Below are 18,867 nucleotides of genomic sequence, written 5' to 3' on the forward strand. Positions count from 1 at the left end.
TATAGTATATTGTACATGGTTTTGTATATACAACCGTATACAGTAATATGTATAATGTATACAGTAATGTACAGTATATAATAGAGTACATATGCAAAATGTAATTTTACAGTACTGTATTTTTAATTATAGGGGGTTGTCAGGGCTTGATGTCGATCCAGGAGACAGAGGTGACGGAGAGCTTGGGTGACGAAGAGCGAGTCGTAGACGAAGTGGTTGGCTCTGGTTCAGCTCAAGAAGTTGATTGTGTAGGCTCATCTGCTGCTGGTTATTTTTCCTTGAAAAACATGGTGATTGGCAACTGTTGCTGTTGTCTCTTGAGCTGCTCAAACATTTCTTGATACGGTCTCAAATCGTCCGTAATACTACGTGTGATTTTGAGGCTTCGTTCCATAGAGGGATCGTATTCAGAAATTAAGTCATTCAAGTGTTTTGCTGCTTGGAACACTTCAGCAAATTTATGAAGATTCCAACTTGCTGGCTCTTCCTATTGGTTGTCGTCATCATCTTCATCTTCTGTAGATGATTTTATCAGTTCCTCTAACTCTTCATTAGTCAATGTTTCTCTGTGGCTCTCAATTAATTCTCCAATTTCTTCCTCAAGGATGTCGACGAAGCCATCACCACCCACTTGCCTGGCCACCTGAACAATGTGTTTCACTTCTTTGTCAATGGTCGGGAAACCCTTAAAATCACTCACACATTCTTTCCGCAGGTTTCGCCAACATGCATTAATTTTTCAGGCTTGATTGCATCCATTGCCTGTTTAATATAAGTGATGCAATCGGCAATGTTGAAGGACTTCCAACACTCCATCACATTAAGATTGGGATCAGCATCCATAGCGCTACGTATCCGTGAGAATGTAAGCCTCGTGTACGTGGCCTTGAAACAGCGAATCGCGCCTTGGTCAAGAGGTTGGAGGATGGAGGTGGTATTGGGGGGGAGAAATACGACTTCAACGTCGTTTTGTGCAAACTGGAGTGCCGCAGAGTGTCCAGCAACACTTTAAAGTCAAGTCCTTTCTCTTCGAGGTACCGCTTGACCTCCAGAGTGATTCCACAAGTGTTTCAATCTAGAAATAATGCTGCCATCACCCAAGCCTTTTTATTTGATTGCCAGAACACAGGCAGGAGATTTTTGTTCTTGCCTTTTAGGGCATGGGGATTTGCAGCCTTGTAGAGCAAGCCTGGCTTTATTAAATGCCCAGCCGCATTGCCACAAAACAACACAGTCACGTGGCCTTTAGCTGCTTTGAAGCCAGGGGCTTGTCTTTCTGATTTCAAAATGTAAGTGCGGTTGGTCATTTTTTTCCAGAAGAGCCCAGTCTCGTCAGCATGAAAAACTTGTTCCGGAAGATAGCCCTTTTCTTGTATGATTTTCTTTAATTGTTCGGGGTAGGCTTTTGCTGCCTTTTCATTGGCAGATGCAGCTTCACCAGTAGTCTGCACATTTTTGAGGTTGAAGCGGTTCCTAAAACTGTGAAGCCAACGTTGACTGGCTTTGAATTCCTTCTCATCAGAAGATTGTCCCTCTTTGGCGGGATGTTTGAACAGCGCGTAGAGGCTAAGAGCCTTTTCTCGCAATGTGTTGCCATCAATAGGCACATGTTTACGGTGTCTTCATGTCTTCCGCCGTAAGTTTAATGCCTTTTCAGTCTTCACTATAGTCTTATCACGCACCTGGCTCGTCACCTTAGCAGTTATTGGAGCACTTGATGCCACGGCTTGACGAATTTCTCTCTCTCGAATCTTGATGGCACGAATGCTAGATTCGTTGTGGCGATATTTACGCACCACGTGGAGACTGACATACTGTCTCTCAATAAGTTCAACTTAGCCAGTTTCTCCTCCAGCGTTGGAACAGATTGCTGTTTCTTCAGTTGAGCACCAGATGAAGTAGTTGGCTTGCGTTTAGGGGCCATGTTGTATGAAAAATACGTATCTTTAAACACTAGAATCACACTCAGCGTGGCGGGATGCTCACACTATGAGAGGCACGCGGGAACTGAGACCAACTAAGGGAACAGCAGGTTCATTTCTCCCATCTCACGCTCACTCCGGGGCATATGCTTATTGGGTGGAATCGCCCGCACTATTAACAGGTATCTTGTTGTTTTTCTTTTTTTTGCCGAGCACATATAGTTGAATTTGCGTAAATTAAATGCGCATATGATATGACTCACCTGTAAACACTAGGAAAAGTGCCTTGATTCCTTTGACAAGGATTTTCACTCGGTTTGGTGATAGACACATCAGTAGTGCAGATCTGCCCATCACTTGACAGATTCTAGAAGATTCAGGATCTGATATCCATGCTGGTCAAGTGCAAGAGCCCATCCATAGCTCAGTGCCTTAAGCTGCTGGGCCTCCTAGTCTTGTGCATAGGAATCATTCCCTGGGTAAGATCGCTTCCAGGCCTTTCTTCTGAAAGTATGGGGCCACTCCCTGGAGCACATGGAAGATCACATATTGGTCCCACACCAGGTCATTGATGTGCTGAGATGGTGGGTGGTCCTAGGCAACGTCCAAGAGGGTCTCCCCATATGCCTTCCTTACATTCAGGTTCTTACTACAAACTCCAGCCTGAATGGATGGGGAACACGTCAGAACAGTGAAGGGCATCTGGAGCGCTGGGGAAAGGAACCACAGCACTAGACTCTTGGATCTAAGAGTGTTCAAGCTGGCTCCTCTGAGATTCTGAAGCCAGCTGGAGGGCAACCATGCCCTATTCCAGTCCAATAATACGACAATGGTTGCATATGTAGGCAGGACAGGAGCATAACTCTACATGCAGACACAATTGAAATAAAGGAGTCGGCAGAAAAGACTCTCTCTTCCCTAAAGGCAATTCACATAAAAGGGGAGCTGAACCAAAGGTAGACTGGCTTGCCATCACAATGTCAACAACTCAGAATGGTGCCTAAACCAGGAAGTCTTCATCCTACATTTGGTGTCCCTTCAGTCAACCTGTTCACCAATTGTAAGAATGCAAAGTGGCTGAAATACTTCACCAGGGAAACAGACTTCAGGTCTATGGGGACAGCTGCTCTATCACACAGATGGTGTCAAGGCCTGGTATACACGTTTCCACCCTTCCCTCTCATAGAGAAAGTGATCCAAAAATATGGCTCTCAGACCTGATAGAGCTAAAGCTGAAACCACCATTGCAGCTACTGGCAAGGCCAGACATCCTTTTACCAAGGACCATTTCTCCATCTGGACCCAGACGGACTTCGTCTGACAGCCTGACTGTTGAAAAGGAACTGTTAACTATGCTTAGCTTATCTTCCAAAGTGATAGGGATTCAGCTCTCTTCTAGGACAGCTTCCATGTGAGAAGCTTTGCTGTATATTATTTGTAAAATGTGTTTCCAAATAAAGTTTTATTTATATACACACACGCACACTTAATACATGCTCATTCTCTCTCTTACACTCTCTCTCTCTCTCTCTCTCTCACACACACACACACACACACACACACACACACACACACACACACACACACGCCCATTCCTTTTAGGTCCAATGAATGAATAAAGGACTTTAGTCTGCATCAACTTTCACAATCACTAAATTCACCCAAAATGTTAAAAAGAAAGAATTAAATCCACGTAACCTATTCATACTGAAGGTATATTACGAAAAACCAAAATTTTCAAAATTGTAATATGCTCCTTTGTTATGAGAAATCAAAATATCAGATGTTCTAGTGATAAAAATGTTGATTTCCACAGATAGAAGGAATTGTTACAGCAGAATATGAACTGGAATATCTATTACTTGAAGGACATTGTTTTGATGTGACCACTGGACAACCTCCTCGGGGATTACAGTTCACTCTAGGCATGAAGAATAATCCTGTTATGTTTGACACCACTGTGATGGCCAATCTGGTAGGTATTAACTAAGGAAAAAGTTGTGTGTGTTTTTTGTTTTTTGTTTTTTAATCATTCTCCTTCATGAAATTTCTTCAAGATACCCATTCTTCGAGTATTCTTTTCTAACAAGCAAAATCTGGACTGCTAAAAGTAGTTAGTGTACCTCAGAGTTGTATGCTTTGATGTATATACTGAATAACACTGAGGTGATGTCTATAAAGGGTGACACATAGATCTTGCTCTCTCAGCTCATTTTCTGCTTCTTTGGACTTGGAATGCTGTGGTCTCACCAGAATTAGTGTTTGTTGTTATATTTGTATTTAGGGGAAGCACAATTAGCAATTTCATGTTTGCGTCTTTTCAATACATTGTTTGGGGGTAAAATTTTCAAAAGTGCCTAAATCCCATTTTCAAAAGTGACCTAAGCACTTAAGAGCCTAAGTCTCCTAGGAGTCATATGTTGTCTTCTATTAATCATACCAGACTTAGGCTCCTAAGTGTTTAGGTAATATTTTTAAGGGACTTAGGCACTTTTGAAAATTTTACCCTTTGTTCTTTAATGCTCTCATGGACAGTATGAGCCAATGAGCATGACAACATGCTCTTGTGATGTTCTTCTAAGAAATACTCCAGAAGCAGCTCAGTTGCACAGTGACCTTAAAGAGGTGAGTCCTGGTGAGAAAGTGTGTGCAGTGAAATACAAGGGTGTGTATTAACCCAGTAAGTACAGATGAAGAGCTTTTGAAAAATGTAACCCCAGGACAGCAGAGTACAGAAAGAGCAAGATGTGACTGGTGTACTGAATAATGCTAGTGGGAACACTGGTTGCACCATTATTGCTATTATGTCTGTGCTTGCAGTCTAAGCTCTCACTGCACCTGTCCACATTGACGTGATGATGGAGTAGTGTTTGGATTTTCTCAGAGCAAGTGCAGGCCACATGGTGGCATTATATATTATTATTAGCCACAATTTTGTGTGGTGTTTTTTTTTTTTTTAGTATAGACAAGGCTCATGACTGGGTATTTGTAGGACCGATTTCTGTAGGAGAGAAAACTAGATTGCTTACTTACTAGTAATTGTAGTTCTCGGAGTATATTGTCTTCTGAGATCCAAACTCTACTACCCTCTCTTTTTGTCTTTGGAGTGCTGGTTCTGAACAGAATTTAAAGAATAGGACCATCATTTCTCCTTTTATAGATGCAGTCTCTGCAAGGTTCTCCATTGTGAACTAACTGCTTTTTACAGTTTTGTGTTCATTTGACTTGATATTCAATCCCAGTAATGTGGATCTGTGAAAGTGATATATTCAAAGAATTCCAGTTAATGGTTAAGTAACCTGGATAGTCTTCTACGTTTCCTTAACTATTAGCAGAAGTCTAAGGTTTAGTGGCAGCCAGCAGTGTGTCAATATTAAAATATAATCAGAAGGTGCTACTTATTGTTTTCCCTGCTACCAAAGAGGGTTTTTGGGTGTGTGGAACCTAACTCTTTTTTAATATTTAGAAAAAAAAGTGAAGCACTTAAACACTAATAATTTTTATTTTGTTTGATTGGCATGGTATTATTCACTCAAATATTTGGGACTAGATTTATATAGTAGGATTACCACCATTCAAAGTGGTTTAGGTCGATGGGCATGAGGGATCTTATGTACTTTTTACCCAAATGAAAGAAACGGAAAAAATTAGTCATCTCGTTGGACCTAAGGCCATATGTTCTGTACACTCGAGTGAAGAGAAGGGCAGAGCTGGCAGCTGATCACCACTTGATGATGAGTTGGATCCGACACATGGGATGCCGGCCAAATAGACACAGGAGGCCCAAATGATCAGTGCAAGTCACCTGGGAATATCTGGTGGAGGTGCAGAAAGACTTCAAATCCCACCTCCAGAAGAACTTCTCCTGCATTCTGGGTGAGGTCTTGGACATTGAGTCCGAGTGGACCATTATTCAGGGCCTCAATCGTTGAGGCAGCCATAAAAAGCTGTGGCCTGAAGGCAGTTGGTGCCTGTCATGGTGGCAACCCTAGGACCTGTTGATGGACTCCAGTAGTGAGGGAAGTTGTCAAGTTGAAGAAGGAGGCCTTCTGAGCAATGCTCATGAACCGGACTCCTGATACAGCTGAGAGGTACCAACTGTTAAGAGGACTGCGGCTGTGGCGGTCGCTGAAGCAAAAGCCCAGGCTTGGGAGGAGTTTGGAGAGACCATGGAGAATGACTACTGGACAGCCTCAAAGGTGTTCTGGCAAACCCTTCGTTGCTTTAGGAGGAATCAGTGGGACGTTGCCCAGGCTATACTCAGCAAGGGTGGTGAAATGCTTACCTCAACAGAGGAGATTGTCAAGAGGTGGAGGGAGCACTTCGAGGAACTCCTCAACCCAATGGACATGTCCCCCTTCCAGGAGGCAGCGCCAGAAACCTCCAGTGAGATCGGATCTATTTCTGATGCTGAGATCGATACACCGGTAAAGTGCCTTCGTAGAGGTAAGGCAGCAAGTGTGGATAAGATTCGCCCAGAGATGTTGAAAGCACTGTATCATGTTGGAGTGTCATGGTTAACACGCCTCTTCAATGTTGCGTGGAAGGTGGGTGCAGTACCTCTGGACTGGCAAATCAGGGTGGTGGTCCCAATCTTTAAGAAAGGAGACCAAAGGGTGTGTTCCAACTATAGGGGGATCACACTCCTCAGCCTCCCCAGCAAAGCCTATACCAAGCCTATGCTGGAGAGAAGGTTACACCCATTAGTAGAACCTCAGATTCAGGAGGAACAGTGTGGATTCCGTCCTGGCCATGGAACAACAGATCAGCTCTTTGCTCTCTCGTAGATACTCAAGTGGTTGTGGGAATTTGTTAATCCGGTTTACCTTTATTTTGTAGACCTGGAGAAGGAATATGATTGCGTTCCCTGAGATGTCTTGTGGGAAGTGCCGTGGGAGTATGAGGTGCCGGTGCTGCTTTTTCATGCTATCTGGTCTCTCTGTTCTTGGAGTGAGAGTTGCATTCGTATTCTTGGTATTAAGTTGAGTTTGTTCAAGGTGGGCATTGAACTCCCCCAAGGGTGGGTCTCGTCCCCACTCCTGTTCGTGATTTTCATGGACAGGATATCAAGGTGCAGCTGAGCTGTGGAGTGCATCCAGTATGGGGACTCGGAGGTGGCATCTCAGCTGTTTGCAGATGATGATGTCCTTCTTGCTTCTTCACACTGAAATCTCCGATGCTCACTTGAATGTTTTGCTGCTGAGTGTGAAGTGGCTGGGATGAGAATCAGCACCTCCAAATCAGAGGTCATGTTCCTTTCTTGGAAGAAAGTGGACTGCTCTCGCCAGGTGAGAGGGGAGTAGCTGTCCTTAGTGGACAAGTTTAAGTACTTATTTGTCTTGTTCATGAGTGATGGCAAGTGGGAGCGTGAGATCAACCAGCGGATTGGTGTGGGGGTGATGTGGGGGCTGTTCCGATCTGTGGTGGTGAAGTGGGAGCTGAATTCTTGGACGAGGTTTACAAGTTGCTCTACGTCCCCATCCACACCTATTGTCATGAACCTTGGGTAATGACCGAAAGGACAAGACCGTGGGGACAAACAGTGGAAATGAGGTTTCTCCACAGGATGGCTGGGCATACTCTTCAAGACAGGGTGAGGAGCTTGGCTATTCGAGAGGGCCTCGGAATAGAGTCGCTACTCCTCCGGATCGAGAGGAGCCAGTTATGGTGGTTCGGGCACCTGATAAGGATGTCCCCTGGAAGGCTTTCCCATTGGAACTCTACTGGGCACGTTCCATGGGGCGGAGGCCCTGAGGCCGACCCAGGACACACTGGAGGTATTATATCTCCCGGCTGGCCTGAGAATGCCGGGGAATCCCCCAGGAGGACCTGGAACCTATTGCGGAGGAAAAAGAGGTCTGGTCCTGCCTACTCTCTCTGCTGCCACCAGGACCCTCACCAGGAAAAGCAGCATAAAGGAAAAAGAAGATTCTTTATATAAATTCCATATTCAGGTAGGAAAAAATCTCTTTATCACTAAGAGCTTGTGGATGTGAACATAAAGAGGAGAAGGCACTTGACTGCATTGCCGTAGTACTGATTTCAGGGCTAGAATTGCAGCTGACAATGTGTAGTAGCCTTGATGACAGACAGTGGTGAATGCTGGAGAATCAATGTTTACATGTGAAGGTTGTCATTTCCAAAGTTTTGATAAAACCAGACTGTGCTACTGTTTCTTTTTGCTCACAGGGATATTTTCAGTTGAAAGCAAATCCAGGTGCGTGGACACTGAGATTACGCAAAGGAAGATCGGAAGACATCTATCACATATTTGGGTATGTAGTAACCTAATTTTTGAGCAAACACAGTTGTAACTTACAAACATATTTTGTAAAAAAAAAAAATGTATCACAGTCTTTGCAAAAATACGGAATTTACTGAAGGAAAACAAGCAAAACCAATACACAAATAAGAACAAAAAGCTAGCAATGATGATAATACTGATTAGCAAATGCAGTGGAGAAAAAGAAGTGTGAATGGGTGAAATTAAAAGGTTGAGAATCAGTGAGAGTCTCTCTTCATGCAAATGGTTTTTCCAAAAAGTAGAGCAAACTACCTAAAGGTTCTACTGCTTAGCCACACAGAGTGGGGAGGATGAGGTAACATTTTGCAAAGACTTAAAATCCTCATTAGGCTGAGCCTGAATTTCATTAGTTAATTGGGAACTAGTCGTGAGAAAATAGGGACTGAGGATAATGAAGCCAGCCCACATTCTTGTATCCATGATAATATTTCAGTGTCATTACACTAAATCTCTGTTTATGTTAAGCAACTTGGATAATATCTTTTCCATAAATGCTACAAGTCCCAGTTTTCTCTTCCTGGCTGGCATGCCAGAAACATGTATGTTGCAATATCATGTTTGATTTTTTAGTAAATCTGCTTACATCTCCAGTTTTTAATCGGGAGTGATAGACACTGAGGGATGAAGATAGAGTTTGTACCTTCATTTCAGACTGATTTGGTGTTTTGTTCTATTCATAAATTTTTTTTCTTGTATCATCCATTCTAACATCTCATCCAGTGGAGTCACTGAAGCTTATAGTTTACCTGGTCTGGAAGGCTGATTTCTTTCAGCATGTTTTTACTAGTTGGCTCAGTTTCTTTATCCTCCTCTGTATTTTCAGTAACTGTTTGCAATATGCTTAGGTGCCTAATCTACATGTGATGTACTGTGATTTGAAGTGTGAGACTGTTTTTGTTTACTTAACTGAGCAGTAGCATAAACCAGAAATGCTGACAATTCTTTTTTTTAAAGTTTTGCAAGTATCGTTTAAAAAGAGATTTTGTTAAGAAAAAAGAGCTTACCCAGCCAACAGGTATGCATGGGAGTCCAGTGCAGAGAGCAGATAATAGATTTGATGTGTTTGTGGTAGTTTGTTTTGCTGAGAATTTTACTGCTGCATTTTGTCTTAGGTGGAATTTCTTAAGGGTTGATAGCTTCATACTCAAATGTATTGCATTGCTGTAGTCTTCCAATCCAGAAGTGACACAGGCATGTATGTAAATTATTGGGGGCAGAGACTATCTTTTTGTTCTGGGTTTATACAGCACCTAGCACAATGGGATCCTGGTCCAATGAGGGACTGGGACTCCTAGGCACCACAATAATAAAGAATAGAGGTCAGGTCATTATCCACCAGAATCAGGGCCGGCTCCAGGCAGCAGCCGACCAAGCACGTGCTTGGGGCGGCACCTGGGAAGGGGCGGCCAATCTTGGGATGGCGGGGGGTGCTCGGGGTTTTTTGTTTTTTTGGTTCGGTGGGGCAGCACTCGAGGTTTTTTGTTTGTTTGTTTGTTTTTGTTTCAGCGGCGTGGCGCTGGGGGGGGTGCGGAGGTTGGCCCGGCACGGTGCTCAGGGTTTGGGCGGCGCGGTGCAGCGGGGGGGCGGGGGTTTGAGCGGCGCGGTGGGGGTTTGGGTGGCCCGGCGCAGCGCTCGGGGGGGAGCGGGGGTTTGGGCGGCCTGGCCCAGCGCTCGGGGTGGGGGGTTTCAGCGGCCCAGCGCTCGGGGTGGGGCGGGGGTTTCGGCAAAGTTGCAACTTGGACTTCTAAGCATACATTCACCGAACACTGTGCAATAATCTGTGACTCTGCTTCCAATACGGTGTTTGGCTCAGCTGGTACTTTCTTCCATACTGGATTAGACTCAAAGCCCCCTCCTCTTTAAAGGGAAACTGCTCAGTAGTCACATAAGAACACTACTCGAAGAAGAAATGGTTACTCACTCTGTGCAGTAACTGAAGTTCTTCAAGATATGTGTCCCTATGGGTGCTCCACTACCCACCCTCCTCCCCTCTGCTTCAGAGTTCCCTGTCATGGTGCTTTGCGGTAGAGAAGGAACTGAGGACGGTTAGTCTGTATAGTGCTATATAGTAACTGCATGGAGCACGAGGTGGAGTAACATGCATATGCGGGCCAAATGGACATCACTATGAAAAATCTCTCATCAAAGATGCACAGGGCTCAAGTGCACCTATAGTGGAGCACCCATAGAGGGACACATCTTGAAGAACTGCCATTACTGCACAGAGTGAGTAACCAATTCTTGTGCGCCCCATTACAGGGAAGTGTTGAGCAACATTTAATAAGAAGCAGTGATACTAGTTCCTAACCTAACAAAAAATTATTTTTAATATTTTTCATCATATATTTAATCCTAGTACTTAATAAAACTGGAAATTCCTTTAAACCTCAATAAATATCCCCATTTATGTAATACAGGTTTTGTTTTAAATCCTCATATGACTGAAGAATCTTCAAGTAGTGTAACTTGTAGGTTTTTCTATAGTAGTCAAGGGAATAAAAAGTCAACGTTCAGGTATTCAGTTCGGCAAGATATGTCATTTTACAGTCTTCTTTTCAAAGAAAATGTTGGTATTTGAAAATGCAAAGTCTTACGTGGTCATGAGGACGCTCTTGTGTTATGCAGTGATGATGCACAGTTATTGTGAAAGAACCTATCATTCATTTTACTATAACTGTATGGAGATTCCTGTTAAGCACCATGAAGAAGAAAAATTGAGAAAGGTTCCGACATCAGAAAACTAGTGCAGGACGTACTGTACACAGACATTTTTAGCTTCAGCAAATGTAAACAGTTCTAAAATAAAAATAAAACTCAATATATGTAACATTTTAAGGAGTGTATACTTTTGTATATCTGTTGTTGTTTTTTCTCATAGCCATGAAGGAGCAGATTCTCCAGTCCACCTGGAAGATGTTATTGTGGTATTAAACAACTTCAAGAGCAAAATTCTCAAAGTCAAAGTATGTAAGCAGATAATTTTGTGTGTGTATCATTTCTTTAAACATATTAATAATGCTCAGGTGCCTTGGGCTATGTTTAATAGCAAGATGAAAGTCAGACTATACTATTCAGATTTTTGATAACTAAATCCGCAGATGCATGGATTCATGCCATCAATTAATTTGTTGCTTGTTTTTTGCATTGCCATAAAATATACCATATCATGGTACTTTTATGAAAGAGTAATTTTTTTCAATAGACTGAATAGTATAATTTTATTATAAATACTAAGTCCCAAGTTGTCCCTTACACAGAAAAATCCTGTGTATCTGACTGGAAAGATTGAGTTTTCCCTTATGTAATTTCCTATGAATTCTTTCATCTCTGAAGGTGCAAGACTGGTCTCCCTGGTGAATGAAACAAGAGGGCTTAGCTCCCACAACCAACAGATCCCTTATAGTCAACTGGAAACCAGAGCCACCTGCACCAGCTCTGCCGCCCCTCCACCCCAATCCCCTTCTCATTTCCAATATCTTTGCTCTGTTGGAGCTGCTACAGTATTTTTCCATCTCTGATGCTGGCTCTTTTAATTTTACTTTGCATTCCCCACAGGCATGCCTTTCAACTGTCCATCATTTTGAAGGATATCACTCATTTTAGTCCCAGAATTACCTGGATTTGATAAAAATTTGGTGTCCCTTTGCTTCTGTAGTTGCAAATTACAACTTCACTTTCATTATTCTTTATTTCTGATATGTAAAGAGTTACCTATTGTAAAGGAGTAAGGAATCCCACCTTTCTGGCATTATTATTTTTTTAGTTTCTCCTTTTGGGTCTTCTTCATACAGTGTGTCCCAGTTTTGGACCTTCAGAGTCTGAGAAAGGTGCAGAGCTACAGGGCAGAGGCAACAATACATGTTTCCTCTGAGTTTCCTCTCCAGTCCCATGGATGTAAGCTTCCAGGATCAGAGGGAAATGGGATAAAATGCCATACAGGCAGCTGACCCCACCCTGTACCATGCAGATACAGAGAGATCCACATGTTCAGCCTCCATACACAATCTGGGTCAAAATTAGGTAAATGATATAGTTGGAAAGTTAGTGTCCCCTTGTCTGTTGTAACCAAGTAATTTAAATAAGTAGAGTTGTATCAAACGTGACAGATAGTATCTAATTTAAATTAGGCTGCAGTCTTGGCTATCATAAATCAGACCTAGGATATATCTTCAGAGAAACTTGCTGTGAAGAAACTAAAAAAACGCAGGTTTTTACTGATTCAGTACTGATACAAAGCTAATAACATTAGCTTGACAATACAAAAAAATCTAAATTAGTTTGGGTAGAATTACATACATACAAACACTTTTAGTGTTTGAAAAACTTATGTGGGTTGCAGATATGTTATGCCTATAAGTTCAGAGAGTGAGGCCATCCAGCAAATTCAATTGAATGGCATGGCCAATCTTGGACTTTGGCACAAGAGAATAGAGGGGGTATAAGGAGCATTGAGGAGCATACATTATGACAGGTACAAATCTGTCAGTTTTCTCCTTCTCCAAAGCAGTGGGGAGACAAAGAGGGAGCTTGTGATTCACTGAATCACAATCTCCCCCATGGGCTGCTCTAAGGGCAGTGCAACAGCATATTTCCCCTAACTATGGTCTGTGTCACATACTGATAGCCTAGCTTTTATGAGCAAAGATGGAAAGGAGGCGGCACTAGTTTTGTGTATTATTAGTTACTCTTTACATATACAAACACAGAGTGCTTAAGCCTGCTCTTTGATTTGAGGATGTGAATCCCCATATGATCTTGCATAATCAGTTGTTGCATAATCAGTTACTATTCTCTGGCATGCCTGGAGCAAATTTTACGAAGTACACGGAAAGGACGGGTCACATATCTAAGAAAGGTTTCAGAGGGGTAGCCATGTTAATCTCTATCAGTAAAAACATTTGTAGTGCTAACCAGGCCAATTCAATCATAGTGGATGTGGCCTATTCCCAACAGTTGACAAGAAGGTGTGAGTATCAACAGAGAGGAAATTATTTTTTGTAGTGACCCAGCCACTCCCAGTCTTTATTCAGGCCTAATTTGATGGTGTCAAGTTTGCAAATTAATTCCAGTTCTGCAGTTTCTCGTTGAAACTGATGCATCTGATGAAGTGGGTTATAGCCCACGAAAGCTTATGCCCAAATAAATTTGTTAGTCTCTAAGGTGCCACGAGGACTCCTTGTTGTTATATCTAAGAAAGGAAGAGCACTGAATCAGAGAAATGTGTATATATATAACATTGTAGAATATATGCTAGTATGGAAAAAAAAATTAAAGATCCAGGTGGACAGGACTGATTAAGTCTACATTGTGTACAAAATACTTACATTTGAATAGTATGAAATGATGTTGTTACAGTGTAATTTCAAACAGTTAAAGCATTAACTTGCTGAATTAGAAAACTAGGACACTAGTTCATCTGTCCAAGAGGTCCATTTTACAGCTACTGTTACTAGCTAACCTCCCAAATTACATGAATGCTACTTTTTTTAATGACTAGGTACAAAAAAAACCTGATAAAATTGGTGAAGATCTCCTTACTGTTGAGGTTACAGAAGAAAAAGGATCATGGGAATCCATTACAAGGTAACTGATGTTTGTTTCCACTTGGATCGTGCCAATACAGCATGATTATAATAATTATTCTTCTTCGATTGCTTGCTCATATCGATTCCAATTAGGTGTGTGCGCGCCGCGTGCACGATCGTCGGAGAAGTTTTCTACCCTAGCAACACCCGGTGGGTCGGCTGTGGAGCCCCCTGGAGTGGCGCCTTCATGGCGCTGAATATATACCGCAGCTGACCCAGCGCCCCCTCAGTTCCTTCTTACCACCCGTGACGGTCGTTGGAACTGGGGAGCGCGGCATAGCTGTCCTCCACTCTCCTAGCTCACTCTGAGCACAGGGCTCCTGAGGCCACCATTTCCCCCCCCCCCCCGAGGGGTATGGAGGCCCTGGCCCCGACGCCCACGCAGGAGCCAGATCCTAGTGCAGGGGATCCGGCACCTCCGAGTCCCGTGGAACTGGACCCCCACGCAGGTCCTTTACCCCCCGAGGTGTCGTCCTCATCTTCCCCAGATGAAGCAGTGGCGGGTACAACACCCGCAGGCCCACCTCCTATAGATCTTCGTGCCCACCAGGATTTGTTACGTAGGGTGGCACGAAATATGGACTTACAGGCCGAGGAGATAGTGGAGGTGCAGGACCCGGTGGTGAGCATCCTTTCATCAGATGCCCCAACACGGGTGGCATTACCCATTATCAGAACAATTAAGGCTAACGCTACGGCCATATGGCAAACCCCGGCCTCCATCCCTCCCACTGCCAACGGTGTAGAGAGGAAGTACTTTGTCCCTTCCAAAGAATCTGAGTACCTCTACACACATCCTCCACTGATGAGACTACCAGTGAACACGGTGAACGCCAGAGAGTGCCATGGCCAGCAGGCGGCAGCGCCCAAATCAAAGGACACCAAGCGCTTTGATTTGTTTGGACGCAAGGTTTATTCGGCGGGGGGTCTGCAGCTTAGGGCCGCAAACCAACAGGCGCTTTTAAGCAGATATAACTATAACTCATGGAACTCCATGGGGAAATTTAAAGAGTTGGTCCCCCAGGACTCAAGGGAGGAGTTCGGGGCCCTGGTGGAGGAGGGAAAAAAGGTGGCTAGAACCTCCTTACAGGCCTCCCTAGACATTGCGGACTCGGCAGCCAGGACAATAGCGTCAGGGATAGCCATGCGACGTGTCTCCTGGCTCCAGGTTTCGGGGTTGCCACCAGAACTTCAGCAGACCCTGCAGGATCTGCCGTTTGATGGCCAAGGCTTGTTCTCAGAGAAGACGGACTCTAGGTTACAGACCCTCAAGGACTCGAGAACCATGATGCGCTCCTTGGGGATGCATGTCCCAGGACCCCAATGCAGGCCATTTAGGCCACAGCCACAGAGGTTCTACCCTCCTCCTCCTAGTCGGAGACAGGACTTCCCCAGACGGTGGGGACGAGGTGGTAGATGGAGGTTGACGGGCCCTCAGCAGGGTCAGAATCAGGGCCCACCTAGGCCACCTTCAGGCCCTAGGCAAAACTTTTGAAGCTGCGCCCGAGGACGGCGTACCAGCCACCACCCAGGATCCATTTCCTTCCTTTTGGGATTGCCTCTCCCGTTTCCACCGTGCTTGGTCCCTTATAACTTCGGACTGTTGGGTCCTTCGCACGGTGGAGAGGGGATACACTCTCCAATTTTCTTCTTCCCCTGCTTCCCCCCCCCCCCCGTCCCTCTTCAGGAACCCTTCTCACGAGCATCTCCTTATACAGGAGGTTTCTGGGCTCCTCTCTATGGGGGCCATAGAGGAGGTTCCCCCAGAGTTAAGGGGCAAGGGGTTTTACTCCCGCTACTTCCTGATCCCCAAAGCAAAAGGGGGTCTGCGACCCATCTTAGACTTGTGCGGACTCAACAAATTCATAGTAAAGTTGAAATTCCGCATGGACTCCTTGGGGACCATCATCCCTTCCCTGGAGACTGGTACGCCGACCTCGATATGAAGGACGCTTATTTTCATATAGCGATCTACCCCCCGCACAGGCGCTTTCTTCGTTTTGTAGTAAACAAGGTACACTACCAATTTGCCGTCCTTCCCTTCGGGCTGTCCGCAGCTCCGAGAGTGTTCACCAAACGTATGGCCGTCGTGGCAGCATACCTTCGTCAGCAAAGGATACAGGTGTTCCCATATCTAGACGACTGGCTGGTCCGCGGCCGTACCAGGGAACAGGTTCGGGCACACGTCAGCATAATACTACAAACATTCCAAGACTTAGGCATTCTACTCAACGAAGAGAAGTCCACTCTGGAGCCAACCCAGAGAATAGAGTTTATCGGCGCAGTCTTAGACTCCACACTTGCCCGAGCTCTTCTGCCAGACACTTGGTTTCACGCCATCGCAAACATCATCCGCGGACTTCAGGCCTTCCCGATCACCACTGTAAGGACATGTCTCGGTCTGTTGGGTCACATGGCCTCTTGCACTTATGTAACCAGACATGCCAGACTTCGGCTTCGTCAGCTTCAGGCCTGGGTCTTGTCAGTGTACCGCCCTTCTCGGGACAGCCTGAGCATGGTAGTCAAGATTCCGAGCTCGGTCTTGACCTCTCTCGCCTGGTGGCTGGATCACAAGGCGGTTTGTGCAGGAATACCGTTTCACGCCCCACAGCCCTCCCTGCAACTAGTCACGGATGCCTCATCTCTAGGTTGGGGGGCTCACCTCGGGGGGAGCACCATACCCAAGGCCTGTGGAGCGCATCCCAACTAGCTCTACACATCAATGTTCGGGAGCTCATGGCAGTACACCTAGCCTGTCAGGCATTTCTAGGTCTCCTGCATGGCCGCTGCGTGTTGGTCGGACAACACCACGGCCATGTTCTACATCAACAAGCAAGGAGGAGCCCGGTCGTCTCCCCTATGCCAAGAGGCCATTCGCCTGTGGGAGTTCTGCATTACCCACTCGATACATCTCATGGCATCCTTCCTCCCTGGAGTCCAGAACACTCTTGCGGACCGTCTCAGCAGATCCTTCCAGACGCACGAGTGGTCGATTCGCCCGGACATCATCTATTCCATCTTCCAGAGATGGGGATTTCCCCAGGTCGACCTGTTCACATCTTGAGCCAACAGGGAGTGCCACGAGTTCTGCTCCCTTCAAGGGCGATCTCCGGGCTCCCTCTCCAACGCCTTCCTTCTAACGTGGAAGGGCCAGCTGTTCTACACTTTCCCTCCGTTCCCACTGGTCCACAGGGTACTGCTGAAGCTACGCAGAGACCAGGCGCATATGATTCTAGTCGCTCCAGCTTGGCCGAGACAGCACTGGTACACCACGCTTCTGGAGCTATCGATTCAGACTCCAATCATTCTTCCTTTGTGCCCAGACTTGATCTCCCAGGACCACGGTCGATTGTGTCACCCCGACCTGCAATCACTCCACCTTACAGCGTGGATGGTCCATGGCTGAATCGGACAGAACTGCAATGCTCACATCCCGTGCAACAGATTCTGCTGGGAAGTAGAAAGCCCTCTACGCGGACCACCTACTTAGCCAAGTGGAAGCGGTTCTCCTGTTAGTGCGAACAGCGGGCCACGCCCCCTCTGGAGGCATCTATTCCCCTCATACTCGAGTATCTCCTGTCCTTGAGACAGCAGGGCTTGGCAATATCGTCAGTCAGAGTTCACCTGGCCGCTATATCGGCGTTCCACCCGATGCTTCCTCGGTCTTCTCTAACCCGATGGTTGTCAGATTCCTCAAGGGCTTAGACCGGCTATACCCACAACAGCGCCAACCCGTTCCGGCGTGGGATCTTAACCTGGTTCTCTCCAAGCTCACAGGGCCCCTGTTCGAGCCATTGGCTACCTGCTCGCTCCTTTACCTATCTTGGAAGACAGGCTTCCTCGTAGCCATCACTTCAGCAAGGCGTGTTTCTGAACTCAGGGCGCTCACGTCTGAGCCTCCGTATACAGTCTTCCATAAAGACAAGGTGCAGCTTCGCCCCCACCCTGCCTTTCTTCCCAAGGTGGTTTCAGCTTTTCATGTGAACCAGGATATATTCCTCCCGGTCTTCCATCCTAAGCCGCATGCCACACGTCAAGACCAGCGTATGCACTCGTTTGATGTGCGCAGGGCCCTTGCTTTCTATATTGAATGTATGAAACCATTCCGAAAGACGACGCAACTTTTCGTTGCAGTAGCCGACCGGATGAAGGGCCTACCGGTCTCCTCCCAACGTCTCTCCTCTTGGATCACATCCTGCATTTGTGCTTGTTACGACTTGGCCGGTGTCCTGACTCCGCGCCTCACCGCTCACTCCACGAGGGCCCAGGCCTCCTCGACTGCCTTCCTGGCTCAAGTTCCGATCCAGGACATTTGTAGAGCTGCAGTTTGGTCATCAGTCCACACCTTCGCCGCTCACTATGCGCTTGTACAGCAATCCAGGGATGATGTTGCATTCGGATCAGCGGTTTTGCACACTGCAATGTCTCACTCCGACCCCACCGCCTAGGTAAGGCTTGGTAGTCACCTAATTGGAATCGATATGAGCAAGCACTCGAAGAAGAAAAGACGGTTACTCACCTTTGTAACTGTTGTTCTTCGAGATGTGTTGCTCATATCCATTCCAAACCCGCCCCCCTTCCCCACTGTCGGAGTAGCCGGCAAGAAGGAACTGAGGGGGCGCTGGGTCGGCTGTGGTATATATTCAGCGCCATGAAGGCGCCACTCCAGGGGGCTCCACAGCCGACCCACCGGGTGTTGCTAGGGTAGAAAACTTCTCCGACGATCGTGCACGCGGCGCGCACACACCTAATTGGAATGGATATGAGCAACACATCTCGAAGAACAACAGTTACAAAGGTGAGTAACCATCTTTTAGTTTATTATTTTTAGTGTGGTAGCTCCCAAAATGTGACAGGGACTGTACAAACACATAAGAAAAGACAGGCCATACCCCCAAAGAGTTTATCATTCAAATAGACAAGAGAAATGAGCATAGAAACAAATATTCTTGGCGATATTAGTTAAACATTTTGTTAGTTATTTTGTTTCCTTGTTCATCCCTTCATTCCCTTTTCCAGATGCTCCAGCCAGTTTGCTCCACCAATATGCATTCTA

At 45.7% G+C, this 18,867-nt stretch overlaps 1 protein-coding gene across 5 annotated transcripts in view; it reads left to right on the forward strand.

Moving 5' to 3' along the window:
* The window catches only part of UGGT2 (UDP-glucose glycoprotein glucosyltransferase 2), a 302,913-nt gene that overhangs the window by 237,986 nt on the left and 46,060 nt on the right, over positions 1–18,867 (forward strand). For all 5 annotated transcript variants that reach the window (XR_010597726.1, XR_010597727.1, XM_065581050.1 and 2 more), the window contains 4 exons: positions 3,739–3,897; positions 8,112–8,197; positions 11,105–11,189; positions 13,724–13,809. Coding sequence is in view for 3 of the 5 variants with exons in the window: in XM_065581050.1 (XP_065437122.1) it covers positions 3,739–3,897; positions 8,112–8,197; positions 11,105–11,189; positions 13,724–13,809 (416 nt within the window). In the remaining 2 variants the exon portion in view is untranslated. The remainder of the gene's footprint in view (positions 1–3,738; positions 3,898–8,111; positions 8,198–11,104; positions 11,190–13,723; positions 13,810–18,867) is intronic.

This window comes from Chrysemys picta, chromosome 1 (assembly GCF_011386835.1).
Source record: "Chrysemys picta bellii isolate R12L10 chromosome 1, ASM1138683v2, whole genome shotgun sequence".
In the NCBI taxonomy this organism is placed as follows: Eukaryota; Metazoa; Chordata; order Testudines; family Emydidae; genus Chrysemys; species Chrysemys picta.